Below are 22091 nucleotides of genomic sequence, written 5' to 3' on the forward strand. Positions count from 1 at the left end.
ATATGGCGAAGGACAAATCAGACAAGGAGCTCCATTAGCGTGATGGTGCAAGTTTAGATTTTGGGTTGTCATATGGGTTTCATATGGTATACGTTATGGTAGCAAAGTAGCAGCAATGTCAGTACTTAAAGGGATAGTTCAGATTGTTCAATAGATATCAGTCGGCACGAACCCAGTTTGGAAAAGCAGACAGGAGTACCACCACATGAGCTTAGCACTGTACTGATGTGGACGAGGGGCAGAAGCAAAAGTATTTTATCCACCTAAAAAAAGGCCCACCTAAAAAAATGAATAAGAGCTTAAGTGCACACTATATTTATAATATTTCCAAAGTTTTTCCTTGTCGTCAGACAGGCTTCGACAGGAAGCCATTTACGGCTTCAGTTCCCCATCTCTGCTCTTGTTAAAATCACCAGACTCCATTGACAAAAGCAGTCATTTTTTCTCGCTGGTCGCAGGAGCTGCTGATTTATCGCTGCCACAGTCAGTTAGTTTGTGTTACTGTGTGACCTGGTAAATCAGATCTAAATGCCAAAGTCACGCAATAACAAAAACAAAATAAAAAATCGAGCAGCCCAACAACTCCTCTGTTTAGCGATGTAAAATTATTATTTTTCTCGGTGGAGTCTGGCTTTGAAGAGAGTGATATAATGGCTCCAGCACCCCATCAGAAGACACTATCTGACAGCAAGGTAAAGCAATGAAAATATTCTTAGTCTATCATACACATTTTTTTCTGTTTTGCTTCTGCCCCTGTCGACAGCAATACATTAGCAACCAAGATCACTGCATGTAACACACTGACTATGGATAAGTATCTCATGCAACCCTTCTTCAAAAGGTCTAAACCAGTGGTTCTCAACTGGTGGGTCGTGGTCCAAAAGTGGGTCTTGGTCCATTCTGAATGGACCACAAGCGACTTGCGAACAGGTTAAATTTGTAAAGAACAAACTTTATTTTTAAGTACATTTCCAGCAAAGAGCTTTTATTTTGAAGTGCCATTTCATGCTGTAGAGTGAGCGACTAACTAACAGCAATTAACAGAGACAGCAAACTTGCTTAACGACATGGCCAAACGAAAGTATGATGCTGATTGTATTAAACAGTGTGGACCTTGAACTAATGACTACGGAGACATCTGGACCCTGTGGCTGCACTAGTTGGGAACCACTGATCTAAACTGTCTCTTTAAGGTGGAGACCAGAGCAAATTTGGTGTCATGACTTATTAGTAACTCCGCTTCTATTTCCCAGTTCCTCAGACCAAAATAGACATACGCAAGTGACTTTTGTGCACACGTAAACAAATTCAGCTCAGCAATCCTTAACACGCTGGCTAAACAAACTCTAAAATATAACATCTTCCCCGAGCACGTGAGAAATGAGCTACAACATTTTCTATTCTTAGCATATACAGATGGCCGCGGTGTGAATTATTGTCATTGAATACAACTGTCAGTATGTACCATGACATACAGAGTGGGGAATGTGAAGGCAGCCTTATGCTCTTTGGATTCCCCACATCAGTAGGCGAACTGTCAATGCGGTTTTTGGCACCCGATTCTGTTTACAGTCTATCAAGAGACAACAGATAAATACAGCTTGTGAGTAATTCCACTTCAAATTAAATAACAGGGTGAGGCTGTTTGTGTAGCCAAAATAACACTAATAAAATAAGTTGGTGATATTAATTGCAGTTAATTATATTTTGAGTTTATTTCTTTTTATTTGGTTTCCCAAACAGTGATGAGAGAAAACTAATATGATGCCTTATTTTAGTGTGAAAAAGAAACAAACAGAGAAACCTATTACTAATATTACCTATTGACTAATGGTGTTACACCCATAGTTAATGATACTCTTATTTTTTCACATTTTAAGGAGGATGTTCAAACTGACTTTATTTTCTAAAATTGCTTCCTCCAAGCTGGTTCTTTGCATTCAAATCTTTGAAAATACTGTATTTAATTTGAGTTTAGCGTGCCACATTCTGACTTAGCAAATCATCAAAAATGTGTACATGACTTCACATCTTGCTGTGTTTGCTAATATACACACTAAGTGACCTGCATGAAAAAAGCAGAGGGGAAATTATCAGCTATTGTAACCAGATGGTAGAACAATAAAGTTCCACTGCTCTAAAGGTCTCTTCTTTTAAGTTTGAGCCTGAAACTGACTCAGCCTCTTCCTCATCCAGAGAGCAAATCAGTCCGCAGCTCAACACACACAAACAAGAGTACACTTACACATGCGTGCGCTTACCCAAGCGAACGCGCACACACACAACAAAGTGAAGCAGCAGTGCAGTCAGGCCCTGCAGCTGTAACTCTATTCACTGTGAAAATATGAGCAATACAATCTCCCTGTACTCTCCCATTCAAAGCTTCAGTAAGCAAGAGCGTACACATCTCCAAAGACGGCCAAAGAGAGAATTTGTGGGTCATGGCGGACGGCTGTGGCACTGTGAAAACCATTTTAGTCAAGCAAAATTTACCCCTCACAAGCAGCTCGGACTAAATTTGCAGAGAGAACTGATTTCGCCGCTCCAAGAACTAATTGTTGTTTCACTCTGGAATAAAGGTTGAGATTGAAATCGTCATTTTCTTCAGGCAAGTCTGATAACTATCAGCCAGTGTGGCAAAAAAAAGAGCCTGAAAGGGAAAGGCAGAGAAAGGAAGACACACACAACGAGATTTATTATCAAATTCCAGGCTCAGAAAGCTCCTGAATTGAGGCTCACCTGAGCTGTAGCCATGCTAAGCCACTCAGCCAGTTGAGTGGCAGTAGACACATTCCTATTAGAGTCTAATGAAGCTATCTGTTCATGTCAGATAATAGCAGCTCAGCATCCAGGGCCATTGCTTCCAATTTACATTTCTCAACGAGCCGAGCCCACCACTCAAATTGAGCCAAGCGGGGGAATTTGAGAGCAGAAAATTAGACGGCTCTCATATCGCAGGAGGAAAAAAGCCCCCTCCAGCTGCACTTGGCTGGGGAAATCAGCACCCACACACACACACAAACACACTCACAAACAGCAGCTCTATGCACAGTTGCAAAAACACAGAATCACACCAAAAGATACGCCCCATCCGAGAAACTAGAGGAGTAAACACACATCCAAACACATGTATTTGTACTAAAACGTACCAAATAGACAAACACGTACCCACTTTAAAAACACAAGCATTTACAAACACACACACCCACATGTGCTCTACGCATACACTCTTTCAGATGCTCACCAAAACATGCACATATTCCCGCGCATGCGTACTCAACGCGGGCACAAAATAAGAGCATACACAAACATTTGCTGACAGTCTTCCTCGCTCCCTCGCACACACACGCACACACACATAGTCTGTTAGCAAGCTAGCGTCAGCCAAGCATATAGCCCCTGCCCCATCAGGGAGTGCCTCTGAACGGGAACTAGGAGTATTAATAGCAAACTGAGCCGGCCTGTCTGGGAGGGAGCAAAACATCACAGAGGTAGAAACAGGTGAATCAATATATAAACACATACCTATAGGCCACTATCAAACACCCACACACATAAACTGACTCAACCAAAGTATGAGGAGACTGCATCTACGCCACAGGCAAGCAGAATCCTGCGAGAGTTCATAAACTGATGGGAATGCATGGATGGGGTGTTGGTGTGGGGGGTATATATGGTATCATCCAGTAAACCTAATGAGCACCTTGTAAATTTGAAACCACTTTATGTAGCAATGTAACGCTCTCTTTTCTTTTTTCTTACTTGCTAGTGACCTACTATCGCTCGGCATAGCATATGCTGAAATATTAACATGAAACATTGGAGCAAAGACCTACAGGGGGCCTATTTTGATGTCTATGTTCTCATAATTTAACAGCTAAGTTAACCATTTCTGTCTGGCACAAACTTGAATTCAATAGCCCCCTCACTCCCAGTAAAATACGATCATATGAAAGCCGATTCACAGCAGATGCATGTGGAAATGTAATCCTCAGCCACGGGCGCAATTAAAATGTTGGACGAAGGAGCTGTCAGTCAGAGACGTTGCTCCAGAATCAACACATGGCTCCATCAGTAAAGCAGAGACCCCTCCATCTGGGCTCTGAAGAGAACAGAACAGGGAAGGAAAAAAAAAAGTTGCATGCACATGTTCGTGTAATATCTCCCATCTCGCTGTGAAACAAAGTGGAGAGGGCTTTGTCTTTGCAGCCTGGCTCTGTGCATGTGAAGGTTGGCAGGCCGCAGTGCAGGCAAAGCAAGGCGACTTGTGTCTGTGTTAAAGGGTGAAGTGTTCACCTCCCATTATGAATTATTCAAGTGCAGAGTCGCTCTGTCTGATGTTGCTGCTGCTTGCCCAACCCCTCTGCCCCCATTCCTCTTTCTTTCTTTCTTTCTTTCTTTCTTTCTTCTCATCTTCTATTCTTATACCTCCACCCTTATACTTATCTGCCTTACATCCGCACATAAACTCTCACATAAAAGCATACACCACCCTTGCTCACATACTGTATAATCTTATATCTCCTCACATAAATCTACACGTACTCACACACACACACACACACACACACACACACACACACACAAACCTTGTGTTTTTATCTCACTCTGAAGCCTAAAACACATGCTGTTAAAATGAAGATGGCACTCTCCATCTTCAGCTCACTGTTTGGCCAACACATATAAATATAGGCCTGTAGTATCTGTAGAGAAAGGGGGTTTATTTTTAAAGGAGGGGCATGTGTAAGCACATTTCCAGCACCTCTGAAAGGTACCATCGCTCACAAACGCCCATCCGTCCCAGCGGGACTGCTGAGCCGGGCTCTCCGGGCCAAGCCTCCCTACCGCCGGCTAAAAATACCAGAGGCCTCCCGGCGCCCCGCAGCGGGCCAGCATCACACCACGCAGCCACGCGGAGGGACACGCTGCACCCCAGCAAAAAAAAGGGAACTAGAAACTTTATTTATTTATTTTTTCGATTCAATGTGGACAAAATATATTCAGACAATATCCTATATCTCATATCCGCCCAGGGTTCAGCCGAATCCGCGCAACCAAATGATATTCTCGGGGATTTCCTCCTGTTTCCTTCAACTTTCCCCCCAAAGTTTTATACAAGATCATTACGAGCTAATGAAAGCCACACAGTAAACGCTGTTCTCCTACAAAAAAAAAAAAAAAAAAAGTTAGTGGAGGCATGGTGCCGAGATGGGAAAGAAGATTACAAGAAACCGTACTAGACCTCTGCTCTCCCTAGAATAAATAAAATAATAACGCAAGTTTTCCATCATCCCCTTCAAAGTTGACGTTTGTTTCCCCATTCAAACATGTTTCTTTAATTACTGCGCCGTTAATTAATTTATTTTATCAAGCATATGAAAAGTCCCATATAGTTTACAAGTTGGAGAAACGAGGCCTTAAATTAATTTCCTTATTTACTGATGGAGCTTTAATATATGCTATAGAACTCTGTCCGCGGATTTACAGCAGATCTCTCTCTTTTTTTTATGACTATCGATTTCCAAGTTTACAAACAGGCATCCTTTGTTTACTCTGAGTGCTCGTTCATAATCTGGAGCGCGTTTGCAGGCTTTAATCAGCAGCAGGCTGTCGGCACAGAAAATAAAGGCCAGTGTAACTTCATTCTTCACTGACTAAAGTTGTGTGGCTTGTCAGGTTTGTCATTGTGCGTAATTATAAACATGGGTATGATTAAAAAGAGGATACTTCCAGGCGCGTTTTGGTGACTTTTACCAACCAGAAAGTGAAGTGGTGCCACTGTTGGATAGTGGGAGTTACAGTGTCCTTTATTCCATGAGGAGAAACGCGTCAGGTCAGTGCGTTTCTAACTTCACGGTGGTTTCATCCGCTCAGACGCGTCACTGCCACCCTGTATTAGACACCTTTTTATAATACGACCTGTGATTGAGGCTGTAAACTAAAGCATAATATACGATTCACACAGCAGGACGGTCCATTTGCAGCAACACTGTGAAACATATCGAGAGGAGCTACTGATCCAAAGTGTGTTTTGTCCTGCTCCAGTGTCGGGTCATATTTGCGGTATAGCAGTCTATATGAATTTCTATACAATATGGAGACGCAGCGGCTCGATACTGACACTCTCTGGCAGATTTATGTCTTGAAGAGATTAATTTAATTGGCCGATTTGTTTTTTGCAGACTGAAACATCGCACTTTTTTCTGCTCCAACTAACTTGTGAAAGCATTTCTCTTTCTTTTTTCTTTTTGTTCACTTTCTCCACCCAACACTCCAACGCTTTAAACAGCTCTCTCTCTTTCTCTCTCTCACACACACACACCTACTCACACATACACACACACACACACACTCTTCCCAGCAGACTACTGTATATTTTTCTTAGAGGAGATGTGTATTTTATGTGGTTCTGTTTCTTTTTTCGCCGCTGAGGTCGCTGCCACTAAATATCCATCAGCTTTATACCTCATTAAACTACTTAAATCTTGACTCTTATATAATAACTGTTCAAATTAGGCTGAAGCTTCAATTCGCAGATTCACTGAGCAGATTTGCAGCAGGCCTGCTCGACCTTGACACACTCACTGTTACAGAACTGCACTTTTTATTTCCTCCAGATTCCCAGTTCATGCGCCCATGTCAGGGATTATAAGTGAAACCTATTGTGCTCTTGCAACTATTAGAGATTGGACTGCGATTTTTGCCAGGCACATAACGGGGCGCACAAGACGACAAACTGTAAACGAAGTACTTTTAGATGTTAGATAAGTATATTAAAGACATGCAAAAAATAACATTTGGAGACGAAGTCTGGTTTCAAGTGTAAAAAGACACAGCAACCAATAAGTTTAGGAACAAATCATGAATGAAAATTGAACAAACTCGAGGTCTGATATCGGTTTATTTCAGCATGACTCCTCGTCAGTGTGAATTAGAGGCTAAATCAACTCAACGGAAACACCATCTTTGTTTATTTGGGTTATGTGTACATCCTGGGCAACTTTCCCTTTAGGATGTTTCTATTAGATAAGCAGTGCTCCTTTGACCTATAGACCCAAACTTTTCAAACTCACCCCACAACACCAGGATGAGTTAATAAATGTCTTACAGATCTCCACACGGGCGGCAGAAGCACCACTTCCGTGTCTGAACATTTAATTACTGTTGAGTAGATTACGCCTGCACTAAAGGCTCATTCAGATTTATTTAATCACTTTATTGGTATTAAGGTTTAAATCAATCAATAGTGATATATATCTAATTCACATGGAGCACAATTTCAGAGTAAGGGAGCTATATGTGCAGTGAGAATTTTATTTTTGGTTTTATTTCTTACAGGGAATAACTGTAAATGTGAGCTCGGTCCCTTTAGACAGTTTGACCCAAATCTTCACCCAAATGTATTTTCTTCCTCCCTGTGGGCAGTTTTAACCTTTACAGAAGTCAGAACACCTTCAGCACGCGTGTGCCTTTCCGTTTTACTTTGAACCTGCTACCAAACACTTTAACCATGACATGTACAAGACGTGAAAGGGGTGATGTGTAAAAAAAAAAAAAAGTTAAGCAAATGTGCATGTAAAGGAGGAGGCTGATTCACGCGTTTCCACTGCTCGCTGCTTTGAAGAAGCGACTGCTGGAAGTGGACCGGTCTGTCTAATCCAGCAGGGTTTCACAATATTGCCACATGCTCACAGTCGCTAAAGAAGTGACCCAAACTTGCAATGGAAATAAGCGAAATTACGCATCCGCTGGTTTAGCCAAACGTCGCTTTTAAATATAATTCAAACGCTCATTAACGTTACATGACTCCATAAGATGGTCGGTTTACAGGATCCCCATACCAGCCTACAAGTCAACTATTTTGGATTTATCCAGGTCAGAGCCATAAAACCAGACATCCGCGTTTTTACGCACAATGCGATCGTGCTCATCTTCTATTTACTGCCTTTAAATCGGCGTGACTGTAAGCCTAACTGGGGCGTCCACCCCAAATGGATTCTTGGATAAAACAGATCAACCTGAACCTCTCATGGAAACCCAGGCACCGGAGTTTCCTCACATCTCTTCGCCCCGTGATAACTCCGCGATGGGCGCTTTGGGAGCTGCCTCGCCATCGCTCACTCCATTCATCCCCATTTAAACAACTATTAACCCCCCGTTTGCGAGATTATCCGAAATTAGGCTACGCTGTCTGCCCTGTTTGGGTCTACTTTCAAGTTTCCTGCCTGATTACTGTCTGTAAATTTTCACATCCCGGCTCCAAGTGATCCTCCGTGTCACCTCCACGCGCTTTAGATCATCTTGTTATTGTTATCAGCATAATTTGAACAGTAGCAAGTCCGCGGTGTGCGCACAGCCCCATGCCCGTTATGCGTGCCGTATAGCGCACCATTCGCACACGCGCGCACGCACACACACACACAAGCATAAACACACACGTCCGCAGACTGAGAGTTGACTTACCTTCATTAGGGGGGTAGATGATGGGAAACGCAGGAGCAACGCAGGACAACAAAAGAGGTAAAATGAAAAGGAGTGATCGCGGATTGCAATCCATGGCGGCGGATCAGAGGTACATAACTCCATGAAGCCACTGACTGATCTGAGAGCGTCTTCTCTCCACTCAGCTTTCTCCCTCTCTCTTCGCTCCGTCTCCCTTCGGCTGGAGCAGTTTTCCGCTGGGTCCTACAGAGTCTGACAGACAGGGGGGAAAAGACAGTGCTCAAGTTCACCACAGGTCACTTAAGACTCTTTACTTGACGTGAATGACAAATTCAGCTATTCAGCATGTTTTACAGTCAACGCGAAGCTGTAATTTCACTCACTAAAACTGAGAGCAGAGACTAAGAAGAATAAGAGAAATCTATGTGGGAACAAAAGAGTAACACCATAGCTCCTGTGACATAGAATTCAATCGCATTTATTTCCACTGACAAGCAGGAAGTTTTTTTAAAAAAAAAAAATACATTTGGTTTGACTGTGAAGAGAAAATATGAGACCTATTACAACTCTAGAGAGTGTAGAGTTCAAATTTAGGGGACACACATATGAAATGGGGGTCCGGGGGTCCTCTAGCAGAAAAAACTGAACAACAAATACCTACATTTCTGCTGAATTTCGGTTATTATGCACCAATTTGTGTCTCTTACATCATTTTATGGTGGAAATATCTTTAATTTTGTCAAAATAAAAGTCCTCTGCTGCCCCAAAATCTACACCTATAGCCTTTTATCACATCAGAGTATCGGTTAGGCCTCATGTGGGCCACTTCCACTTACAGCAGCCACAAGCCTTTATTAAAACGGTGAAAATATGTGACCTATTACAAGGGTGTAGATTTCCTTTCAAATTTAGGGGCGACATATGACATGGGGGTTTGGGGGTCCTCTAACAGAAAACACCTAAATTTCTCCCGAATTTCTGATTTTATGCACAAATTTGTGTCCCATGCATCATATAATGGTGGAAATAGTTTTAATTCTGTCAAAATAAAAGTTCTCTCAATCCAGGAGCCACAAGCCTTTATTAGAACAAGTAAAAATATGTGACCTATTAAATTGGTGTAGATTTCCTTTCAAATTTAGGGCGGACACATATGAAATGTGGGTTTGGGGGTCCTCTAGCAGAAAATTTTGAGCATCAAACACTTACATTTCTGCATACTGGTGATTTACTGCACCAATTTGTGTTCTTTGCATCACTTTAAGGTGGAAATATCTTTAATTGTGTCAAAATAAAAGTCTTCAGCTACCCCAAAATCTACACCTATAACCTATTTTCACATCAGAGTATCAGTTCGGCCTTATTTGGGCCATTTACAATTACAGCAGCTCAACCCAGGAGCCACAAGCCTTTATAAGAACAAGTGAAAATATGTGACCTATTACAAGGGTGTAGATTTCCTTTCAAATTTAGGGGCAACATATGAAACGGGGGTTCGGGGGTCCACCAGCCGAAACATTTGAGCATCAAACACTTAATTTTCTGCATACTGCTGATTTTAAGCACCAATGTGTGTGGTATGCATAATTGTATAGTGGGAATATCTTTAATTTTGTCAAAATAAAAGTCTTCTGCTGTCCTGAAATCTACGCCTATATCCTATTATCACATCAGCGTTTCTATTAGGCTTTATTCGGGCCTATTACAATACAGCAGCTCAACCCAGGAGCCACACGCCTTTATTAGAACAAGTGGGTGTAAATGAAATGTACTTAACAGCCAATAAGAATTTTTTTTTTTTTTTAAACAAGACCGAATGAGAACCTGATGTTTTAAATAAAACAACCAAAGGTGGCCTTTGATTTTTAATGTTACACGAGAAGCGTCTTGGTTTTAATTTAGACCGCGGAGCAAACCAATATCGAACACTTGTTTTACATCAAGAAGTTGGAACAGCCAGCAGCATCCTGTCATTTTTAATGATTTCAGCCTTTGACATGGCCAGGAGGGACGTGCTTTTTAACCTTATTTTGGGACAAATAGAAGCCAGTTGTTTGCTGTGAAAGTGATGCGGATTATACCAACAGTGAGTTTTTTTAAAGGCAAAAAGAGTGTATGTATGAAAGCTATTTTTTGCTATTGATACTGTGGCTGTGCCTTTTAAAATCACAAAATTCAGTCACAGTTAACTTGTTTTTTTATCATTAAATACCTCCGTTTTATGACAACTCACATCTTTGGTCTATATATAATTTTAACATGTAACTAACAGCCTACATATGAAAAAGAAATCATACATGTTCATGTACTGTTCCCATGTTTTCAAAGTTTTATCCATCATTGTTTAGAGGGCCATGTCATGTGCTTCTATTTGGGTCTACTGTGTGCATTTTTCTGTGAGGGCCATTAGGGGCCCCTGACACCACAATACTCAAGCCGCATTGAAAGGCTGGGGTGGCAGTGTAACGTCAGGGCCCTCGCTGAGACGCCAGCTGTTGTGGTGGGGGTTGGAGGCTGGAGGTTGGGAAGGCATCTGACGTATGGGAAAAGTTAAAGGACGCAGCACACACACACACACACGAGCCAGTAACTCAGCTACACTTGGATGTGTAGTAGCTGTTACAGAAACTCTAATTACTTTATAATTTCCTTTATGGCACTGTGGGCTGCAGCAGGAGGTCTTACTCAGATATATAAAAAAAAAAAGTCTTAAGAAATTCCTCTTGCGTTGAATAAGACAACATATTTTCGGTGATGAAAAACTAATTAAATGAGCACATTTCAATGGTTGGGATTTTTCCAAATATGAAAAAAGGGGTGTGCCAAAAGTCACAGTTTAGCTAATGATAATGTTATGCTGCCACTGAATTAACTTAATGAACTTTTTTTTAAGAAGAACGATTATACAAACTGTTGGGACAGTGTAGAAAACATTGCCAAATTTGCGGAAATGTGTCTAAGCCTATGCAAATGACACAGCATTTTGAAAAATGGCAACACATGGAGCATTCACACGCTGCTGCACTTTCAACAGGAAAATCTTTATTTATTTCAATTTTATTATTTATCTTGCTCAGTATACAATATAGTTGACAGTGTGTTCAAAAGTCTTTTAAAATGAACTGGGGCGTTTTACATTTCATGTAGATATTTTGGAACAAATGACTGAACAGCAAACTAAGAGCGCCGTCTTACTCAGGGAGATTTATTAGTCTCAGGTTGTCAATGGCTACGGTGAAGAATGATGCCAGTAGGTCTCTGGCCACATTATTAAGAGGCAGTGGCATGTGGATTTACAGCAGGTTTTAAACGTGCCAGCCTTCGTCATACATCATCTTCTACATCCCACTAATTCACTTATTACACACTGAAAAAGATTAATATGAGAGGCCCCGCAGCTTACAATCAATTCAAAGGCTGGTCGTTCTGGGCTTGTAGTTTACAGATATGAGGAGGTAGCTTCAATAGGGAGGATTCCGAGAAAACAAGTGCATTTATTTTCAAATACTACATATTCATGACAAAATTGTCAGAATATAAATATACTCAAAGTTGGAAAGGAGAGCAAGCAAATTATGATCTTGATTCGTTCCTAATTTGAATAATACTCCACTTTGCATGCACTTTTCCGACAAAAAATGCAGCTCAATGTACTCACAATAGAAGCAGTTCAACCTTAAAATAAATGCTGACAACAGAGCAGATTGAAATTAAAATATTTGCATCATAACAGTAAAAAATCAATAAAGAAAAAAGTGATCAAGGATTCTCGATAATACAGTGTAAATGACTGTGATGATATTGTGGCATATGAAGACACTTCACGCTGACAGTCAAACACACTCTAGTAATTGTTCTCCTCTGGTTGTCTGAAGGGTGCTGTCATTGTGTTTTTAGTCAATAAACTTGCAAGTTAGTTCAGGCTAATTGTTGAAAATCTGTTTCTGATTGTGGTGAATTGGAAAAATGCGATGGGTCCCTCCCGTCTATCCACTCCAACATTTTTTCCCTCCTCTCAATGAGCGCTTGTCCATTCTTGAACTTTTGCCAGTGGAACAATCCGGTATGAGATGGAGGAAAATATTGATTTAGAGGCCGCAATTGTAAGTCATGATGTGTCCTGACATGGCTGTATAGGGCTCCAAACTCACAGAACAGATGTTGTTTAGGCACAGCTTTGAGGCTGCCAAGGCCTGGCCTCCTAGCACAGTAACATACAAACAAACACAACAGATAGGCTGCCTGTGTTTACTGCTCGCTGTCAGTACCCTCTTCCTCCCTGTGGTTCTCAGGCGGCACATTCCTCCATGCTCGCAGCGTACAGAAGGAGGAGAAGCCAGCGGGCTGCTGGCATGTAACACTATCCCCCAACACCAAACATCATACCAGGGACGCTTTTTTACCATTGCCAGCACCACCACTCCTCACCCGTTTCACTAGTCCTTTCATTTTGTTGCAGCCCTACAGGGGATTCTAAAACTGGGGGAAACTGCAGTAGTCTGGTTACTGTTTTAAATAAAGCACAATTATAGCCTTTGTGTGTATATTATGTCTATATAACAAGAGGAATAATAAAAAATCTTACAAGACGAGCAATACTTTTTGTCAGTGAGCACCATGTGTTTCACTTGTCCACAAACACTGACGGTGCAAACAATATTTATTTACTGAAGGGATGTACAAACTGACAACCCACATCTGTACCATTAAATCAAGATGGTACGGCATATCTCCCTTCAGGAATCAGTGCCTCTGATTTCAATTTCTGCACGTTTCACACAGTTGTCCAGTTAAAAGTTGCTATTCAGCATCAGGCGTTGCGTTTGAAAACACGTTACTATCAGCATCGCATTCTTATCTTATGATGAATGTGTCTAGTTGAGTGTGTCTGGATGTTTACACAAAGCAATCAAGTGCCCCCTCCTATTTCCTGTATTCACACCCATGATTAATTGGGTCATGGTTCATGTGGCAAATTCTCCTCATCACCCTCAGTGAGACGGCTCTGATAGGACTGACATAGCAGACTCCTGTGAGCCAGAGCTGGGCCTCCTTCCCACTACCGACAACTCTCTTTCTTTCCACATCCAGCCACAATAATAATGTCCCATCAAACTGCTACAATGAAGTGGGACGAGGCTGACAGGGAAGAGAGTGAAAAAGCATGATGGGAGTAGATTTATGAATTTGTTTGATTGTTTTTCAAATAACGATACATATATATAGTTACTGCCAATTGTTAAAGAAATGGCTGTCCCTTTCTTTTTAAATTATTTTGCTCCATTCCGTAAAACCTGGAAAAAAAGTAGTCCCTTCACTAACGACTAGTTTTCCATGATCTGTGGTCTGAAATGAAGACTTGCTTTTGCCATGGTTAGAACACTGGTCAAATCTATGGTTGCACACGTGTTAGTGACAGCAAGTTGGTTGTGTTGGTTCCCGAGAAAAGCAACAACATGGCAGAACAAAACCCAGTGTTGAAAGAAGTAGTCAAGTTTAATATCACTATAAAATATTTAGTTACAATACTGCTTTGAAAAAGTTTGCCAGATATCAGTGAATAAAATTAATCATGGAAAAGAGGAGTGGAGTTTGGTTTTGCTGGCAGTTGAAAATGGGATATCTGACTGAGGGGTTTTTATGACTTTAAATCAGCTACTATTCGGGAAGTCCAAAGAGAGAAACAGAAAGAAAGAAAAGGTAAACTAGGAAGAGATGATGAAAGAAGGCAAGCTTAAAATTGTGACAGTGAAAGTGAAATCTGAATGTGAAACTTAATTAAAGCCAGCAGACAAATGTACTGGAGAAAAGAAAAGAATCGTAATACACCCCTCTGAAAAAGAGAAAAGGTCAAAAATCTTCAAAATTGGAAATTCACAAGAACAATACTTCAAAATTGGATCTAAGTATCGTACTTTCCAACTCAGAATCAGCATTTCATTATGTTCTGATAAACTGGGAGTGTAACAAAGCTTTTTAATATTCTTCTTGAGACAAGAAATACCTCCCAACACAGACATCCAACAGACGTATTTCTTTTCTTCTTGGAGTACACCGAACGAATCTCCCTGAAAGTGATAAACCTCCTTCATCTCGGTGCCGGCATTTATTGATGCAGTGTTTTCATGCTAACCTAAACAGTGCAGAGGACACAGTGACTTTTTCTGGTTGGTATTTCTGTTGATGTTGCTGTTTTCTTTGTCTGTTCAGGGTGGATATAGTTGCTCATGCAAACTAACCACTTCAAACTGATTAACCAGTAAAATGTAGGACACGTATAACTTCCCACATTCCTGAGGATTTTTTACGGGGAGAGACCGACCAGAAAAGCCATCACAAACCGGCCATAGGTTACATCATTACTTACTTATATCTACAGTTTATGTTAGACATAGAGAGCCAGTATAACAGACGTTTAACTAGATGGGAATGAGAAATGCCCTGAAACAAAACAGTCTGACATGAGGGTTTACTTACTAGAGGACAGCTAAACAAGGCTAAACCATAAGAGCTGGTAATTAGAGAGGGAGGAAACAACATTTGGTCTCCTTGATGGCATTGAGGTTTTGTCACAAGGAGACACACAAAAAATGCAAACAAGCAGACAGAAACCCTCTCTCTTTCTTTCTCTGTCTCTAACACACACGCACACACACCCACACACGCACACGATACAACTGATCTTGTAAAAAGTAAAACTTGGAGACAAGTATTTGGTTGGCTGTAAATAATTAAAACCCGATCTCATCGTCCATTTACCTTAATAAGGTTCCTGCAGCTTAAGGAAAGTTAGATTTAAGACCTTTTTAAAACTTTTTAATGCTACTCAGAATAAAATTTAAGACCAAAAATAAAACAATAAAAAATGAATCAGCATTCATTTCTAAGGTTAGGGACAATTTAGCCCAATTGTTGTTGTACCATAAAACATGACTTTTTTTTTAACTCATGGTGGAGACGAGGGGTGAATACAACTGGGAAATAACTGGCATTTGTTAGCAAGTTTTCTCTGTGATTTTGTGTTTCTCACTCTGCCTCAGTTCCCATTGCATGTTTGAAAAAGGTTTAGCATAAAATCTACCGAGCCTTGGATGCATTGCCTTGTACAGTTTCACCATTGCAGAAGAATCTTGATATTATAGCCAGTTTTCCTTGAATTTGCACTTCCATGTGTAGTCCAGGGTACAGTGACAGCATGCTAGCAGAGACAATCAAAATATATGTGTTGTTGGTTCCACTATCCTGATGTGCTGACACTGCCATAGAAGCATTTAGGAAATTATTACAAAAATAAATAAATAAACGAAGGATGTCAAAATAACATGTACATTTTGATTAATTAATCACAGGAACAATAATGCGTTAAAAAAAAAAATTGAACGCTGATTAATCACGTTCTGTGGTGCCCTTAGACCCCATGTGTCATTAAAGGCCACAGTGGCTTTGTCACCTGATGGAGGTAGATGAAACAACACTGCCTGGCCCCGTGAACAAAATGTTTACATTTTAAAAACACCCAGATAGAACTATCAATAAGTTTTTTGCATTTTTTTCATTAAGGAGTTTTCCTACCATTGAAGTACTATAAGCCTGAAATATCACCTCAACACAAAGCATTGAGCAGCAAACCCAGAGGTCCGAGCTACTGTAGCACAGCCTCTGATGCTAGCGCTAGCAGCCAGCTTCGTCAACCCAAACTCGACCAGGCGTTCAGGTGCAAACTGACTAGCTAACTCCCTTGCAAAATCGACTGGGATGGACTGAGGACCAGTTTTGGTGGAAGAAAATCCAGCAGCTTCACTGTGAAACATCTGCCAGAATTCATTTGAATTGAAATTTTTAAAATACTTTCAGAGCAAAAATTGATGTGTGTGATTAATTTAGATTAATTAATGACAGAGCATGTAATTAATTAGATTCATTTTTCAATTGCTTGACAGCCCTAAAATAAATGTTACCAATTATTTTGAGACTTTACAATGCCTCCTGTGGACCGGTGTTGCAAAGTAGCATTTTGCTACATACACAACATAGAGTGCATCTGGTTACTGTGCATAAATGTACACTTCTAATCAGGGCTGGAAATGAACTTTTTTGATCCACCTGACACTTTGGCTGGTGGATTCCAAAACCTACCAGCCACTCAATAGATTACCATTTTGTTTTGGGCTAGTTAGTGAAGCAAATGTAGAAGCCAGTTACATGTTTTACCAGCATTTGGCTGGTGGCTGGTGCTAATTTCCAACCCTGATTCTAACACTATTGTGATCTCCATATCAAATAAACTAAACTTAACTAAACCAAAGTAAACATCAGAAAAAAAGATTAATAAAATCCATCTTGCCATATCTTAGAATTTTAACTTTTTAAGACTTTTGAAGACATTTTAACACCACTTAAGGCTTTATTTTAGATGACTTAATTCAATGCCTTTGGGAACCCTGTCATTTTTTGGTGGGGAATATAAATCCAGATACTTTGCATTCCTTTTTTTTACTGTATGTTGTCCCTAACTTAGCTACTGATTGAAATCAGCAGTAATCTTTCATCTTGAGCTGTGAAAAATTAATTGTTTTAATTGAGAAAAAAAGATGTCAGCAGCAGAATACGAAATCACTAATTTGACTGTAATAATAAAGTCATTTCATGGTATTGCAACATAACAGTCATGGCAAAGCGCTGTCTGAGATAATTAGTGGAAGTGAATACAAGTATTGTGTTTTCTGGGAAGGAGTTGTGTTCTAATACAAGAAGATATCAGTCATAGAATCAGCTCTCATCAATCTTTGAAGGACAGTGTCTTAACCCCCATCTCACTCCCTCTGCCGCTCCCTCTGCCAGTATTGTCTTGGATATTATTCCTCTTCCATCTGCCATCGGATTACATTCACGCACACGCGCGCGCGCACACACACACACACACACACACACACAGACCTTGGCAGCTTTGCACTTGACTTCCAAAACAACTCCAGAGTGACACAAATGCAGTTTTCGCATTTTTATTCATAAAATCAACTTTCACAATGTCGTATATATACAAAACATTTGAGGAGAATAGGACATCTCAGATATTATTTCAAAGAAATGGTAATGCAACATATTATCAATGTTAAAAACCTCACTGTTTAGTCATTAAAAGTATATTCAGTGGATGATTTGTTTTGAAGTCAGCAGTCTATAATATTACTTCCCAACATGAGAACAAGAGATGATATCAGTCTTTGTATTAAAGTGTGTGTGCATGCTTGTATGCTTTCTAATGGCTCCACTCTCGAAGCAGCAGTCATCACTGGGAAGACAGTCAGGTCTGTTGCTGCGTCGTTGCAGAGACATTTAACTAAAATATTCAGGAGAAAAGCACCTTAATTATACAGATGATGGAGTACAGGCCCCGAAGTCGTGTGTGTTTGCGCATATGTGTGTGTGAGAGTGTGACAGTATCACACAGCTTCCATAATAGCATCTAATTGGCCCATGGCTCCGCAGATCTCTCGCTCTCATTGGGTGCATCTGTGTTGTCGAGACTGTTCTACTTTATTCCTGAAGAGACGCATATATATGTGCAGATATATACACATACATATGTATGTATGTATCTCTGCACAATACACATATGCAACGCACACATGTAAACACACGAAAACACACACAGACAAGTGTGCGCAAACATTCACTCGCGCTGCACATCCACACAAACAAAGTGGTGTATTGTGACAGACTTTTGTGTTTACCTCCGGTGCTGCGGGAGAGGAAGACGAGACAAAATGGAAGACACTGCGGAGTCAGGAAGCACAAACACACACACAGACACACACACACACTTGTTGCCTGCTTCCTGCCAAAGCTAGGTTACTAAATGAGGTGTTCCCCTTTCATTAATCATGGCTGTTGTTAAGGTTACCTGAGCGACACACAGTCAAGCAGTTAAGGGGGCAAAGAAAGGCAACTGGAGCACTGAGTGACACTGAACAGCCTCGCATACACACTAATTACATTACATTAATGTGATTATTTCAACACCTACTCATTAAATTACACTCTCTCAGCCTACACAGAAGATTTTTTATTAAGGGTATGGTCTATTTATTTGTGAAAGTATAGGGCTCTGACACAGAAGCATGTACTGTAGATACAGAAATACAGGAGGATTAATGTGCTCCACAGATGTAAAACAAGTGTTTCTTTGAGAGTGGTTAGTTTTACTGTAAAGCAAAAACAGAACATGGTGTAATGCAAACATCTTAATAGTAATGTCTTTGTCTACCCTTGTAAACCACCCATATGCGAGTCTGTGTTTCTGTCATCTGCTCCTAGTCTCGCCTGTGGAGCTATGAACAGTTGGCAAGCATGGTGCAAAGCAAGGCTATGGTGCACGTCTACAAACGTAATCCCAACTGTGTTAGCAAGACCTCGTGTTGAAACATCAGAGTGTCCTGGCTAAATCCTTCCTGGAAGCCTCACTTGGATGTGTTTGTGGCAACACCCTCAACTGTGCTATGATGCATAATATGCAGATTACAAGCCCACTGGAAACATAGCGAAATGTTTCTTACAATATAGCTATTCATTAGTCGAACATCACGAGACAAACCTTTCAACCACGAGGCATTTTAACTGCTGTGAACTGTAAAGTATTGCCAAGAAATGCTTTCCTTGATGTGTAATGCATTTAAAAAAAAGACGCCCATTAGAAGCTTAGATACATTTTTTTTTACAATCACCAGACAACTGCAATTTAAGATATGCTTGATTTATTGTCATCTTTAACAGTACCATCAGCCAAAAAAGTATTGAACATATGCTTTTACATGCTGGGTGTTGTTTTGAGTGTGGTAATAAATATGCATTTACAAGGAGCTTATGGAGCATTAAAAAGCTTTATAGAAACTGACGGTTTGATGGATAAGCAAACCAAACTCTGTCAAAGAACTCAAGTAAAATGTCACAGTCTGAGTTGGTGATGTGAGCAAGTGGGCAATTATGTGCCTCTTGGACTGGGAATGATTATATTTGCTCAGTTGAAAAATTATCGCATCAACTCATAATAAGAGGTTGTCACATTAGTGATTATACATTGCTGACGATGCTCAAATTGCTTGCTCATCAAACTTGCACACTGTGACAAAAAACCACCATGTATTAAAAATAAGATATTGTTTCAACTTTTCATTACCCCAAGTGAGTCTGCCACATGTGTTTTATTTTTGTTAGCCACACTTACAGTAGCGGTACAAACAGTTGCAATAACACCTGATAGAATGTGCCCAAAGTCATGACGTATCAAACACTATATAACTAACCTACTGACTACATGTAGATAATCATAGACAGATTATGAGGCCATAGACCCCTGGGCACAGACATGCAGAAGGCCCCACCACCTCACATCACCCACACAGGAGCAAAACACAGAATTTAAAGTTTTCAAGCCATTTGTGCATCTCAAAAAAAACTTTATTTCCATTTGCAAGGCCTCTCTGCCTTTCCTCAGGCCTACGCAGAAAGCTTCTTCCATGTGCCTACGTGGAAAGTCTAAGGCAGAGAGAGCACACCTCTCTGCCCTTCAACACGCCTGCATAGAAAACCTTGAGGCAGAGAGAGCACACCTCTCTGCCCTTCCATGCACCTGTGTGGAAAGCCTTAAAGGGATAGTGCACCCAAAAATGAAAATTCAGCCATTATCTACTCACCCATATGCCGATGGAGGCCCTGGTGAAGTTATAGAGTACTCACATCCCTTGCGGAGATCGGCAGGGGGAGCAGTCAGCATACCTAATGGCATACGGCGCCCCAGACTAACATCCAAGAACACAAAATTGAATCCACAAAGTATCTCCATACTGCTCATCCATAGTGATCCAAGTGTGCTGCAGCCGCGACATAAAAAGTTGTTTCAAAAAAACGTCATATGAACTCTGTTTTTAGCCTCACCGTAGCCTGTAGCTCTAACTGCTTCTCTGTGCTCCGCGCTAACGTGTGCGCGCTCAGGGTGATCGGTGATCTTTGAAGAGCAGCAGTCTCGTCAGTACTGATGTCCAGATTCTCAAGTGCAGGCATCACCAATTCCCAGTCTGACCAGCAAAGACTTTCCTCATCTGTTGGCATTGCTTTGCATTTGAAACAACTACACCACCAGGTTTTCAGTGCTCGACTCCGGTATTCTGCGGCTGGCTGAGGCTCATGAGCTGCAGTGGCTGCTTCGTCCAGTAGCCTGAGTTCCGTCCGTATACTTGGGCTCAAACAAATACGGCTCAACAAAGAAATGCTGTTCCTCCTCAATTTCAAAGTCTTCAGACATGTTGGGCTGTCCTTCGCTAAAAGACCGTAGTGCAAATTATCTTTTAGCTACTGTGGTTACAGTTGTCTCTCCCTGCGGCGCACGTGTCACGTGATGTAAACACGGGTGAGCAAAGCTCACGCTTTCGTTGGTCTCGCACAGACACGCACACGTGAACGCGGAGCACAGGAGCACAGAGAAGCAGTCAGAGCTACAGGCTACAGTGAGGCTAAAAACAGAGTTGATATGATGTTTTTCGAAACAACTATTTATGTCAGGGCTTCAGGACACTTGGATCACTATGGATGAGCAGTATGGAGATACTTTGTGGATTCAGTTTTGTGTTCTTGGACGTTACTCTGGGGTGCCGTCTGCCATTAGGTGTGCTGGCCACTCCCCCCACGATCTCCGCAAGGGATGTGAGGACTCTAAAACTTCACCAGAGCCTCCGTCAGCATATGGGTGAGTAGATAATGGCTGAATTTTCATTTTTGGGTGCACTATCCCTTTAAAGCAGAGAGAGCACACCTCTCTGCCCTTCCATGCACCTGTGTGAAAAGCCTAAGGCAGGGAGAGCAGCAGCAAAGACCGCCCAGGAACAGAACAGCAACATCAACGACAAACATAAATGACACTGATAAGTAAATCATAAATGATAACTGAAAAGAAGGAGCTGGGGTGGAGGCCACTTTCAAAGCGGCTTGCAGAGGAAGCAGCAATAGTAGGCATGCCAGAGCAGTTTAAATATGGCTCCCTGAATCAGTTAGTTGCATAGAAAGGAATCATGTGATCTATCAGCTGACTCCCTTCCATCAATCAGCTGCTCCATTAGTTGATTGGGCTGTTTGAGATCTGATGTAGCTGGGATTTAGCTGGGATTTGAGCTGAGCTTGACGTCGTGTCCTGCCTGAATTAAGGCCATGCTCAATTTACTGAGAGTTGTTTTTACCCTTTTTGTAGTTGTTCTGAGTCTCATTGTGTCTCCTTGTAGCTGTATGCACCTCTTTGTAGTCATTTTTTATCTGTCTGGTCTTTTTGTATATCTTTGAATTTGTTTTATGCCTCTTCGTGGTCATTTTGAGTCTTTTCCTAGTTGGTATGTGTCTCTTTAAGTGACATTCAGCACGGGAGGGGGGCTGTCACTCTGGGCCCCTGAGCCTGTGCCCGGTAGTCCAGTTCAGTAATCCATCCATGTAGGTACAAGGTATTCTATGTCATTGTTTATGATTTAATATATGGGTCAAAGCAAGTCAATGACTCTATCATTGCTCATCAAAACCAACCCTGTTCCCGTAAAAAAAAAACAACCGGCACTTCATCATGGATCAGGTATGTTGGCATCCATTATCCCATTATTTGTCAGTGCAGT

At 41.1% G+C, this 22091-nt stretch overlaps 1 protein-coding gene across 4 annotated transcripts in view; it reads right to left on the reverse strand.

Annotated features, from left to right (window-relative positions):
- Positions 1-8636, reverse strand: part of epha3 (eph receptor A3) — a 114746-nt gene extending 106110 nt beyond the window's left edge. For all 4 annotated transcript variants that reach the window (XM_049593855.1, XM_049593854.1, XM_049593857.1 and 1 more), the window contains exon 1: positions 8464-8636. In XM_049593855.1, the coding sequence (XP_049449812.1) occupies positions 8464-8557 (94 nt within the window). In that variant the 5' untranslated portion in view covers positions 8558-8636. The remainder of the gene's footprint in view (positions 1-8463) is intronic.
- Positions 8637-22091: the final 13455 nt, after the last annotated feature.

The sequence above is a fragment of the Epinephelus fuscoguttatus genome, linkage group LG13 (genome assembly GCF_011397635.1).
Source record: "Epinephelus fuscoguttatus linkage group LG13, E.fuscoguttatus.final_Chr_v1".
In the NCBI taxonomy this organism is placed as follows: Eukaryota; Metazoa; Chordata; class Actinopteri; order Perciformes; family Serranidae; genus Epinephelus; species Epinephelus fuscoguttatus.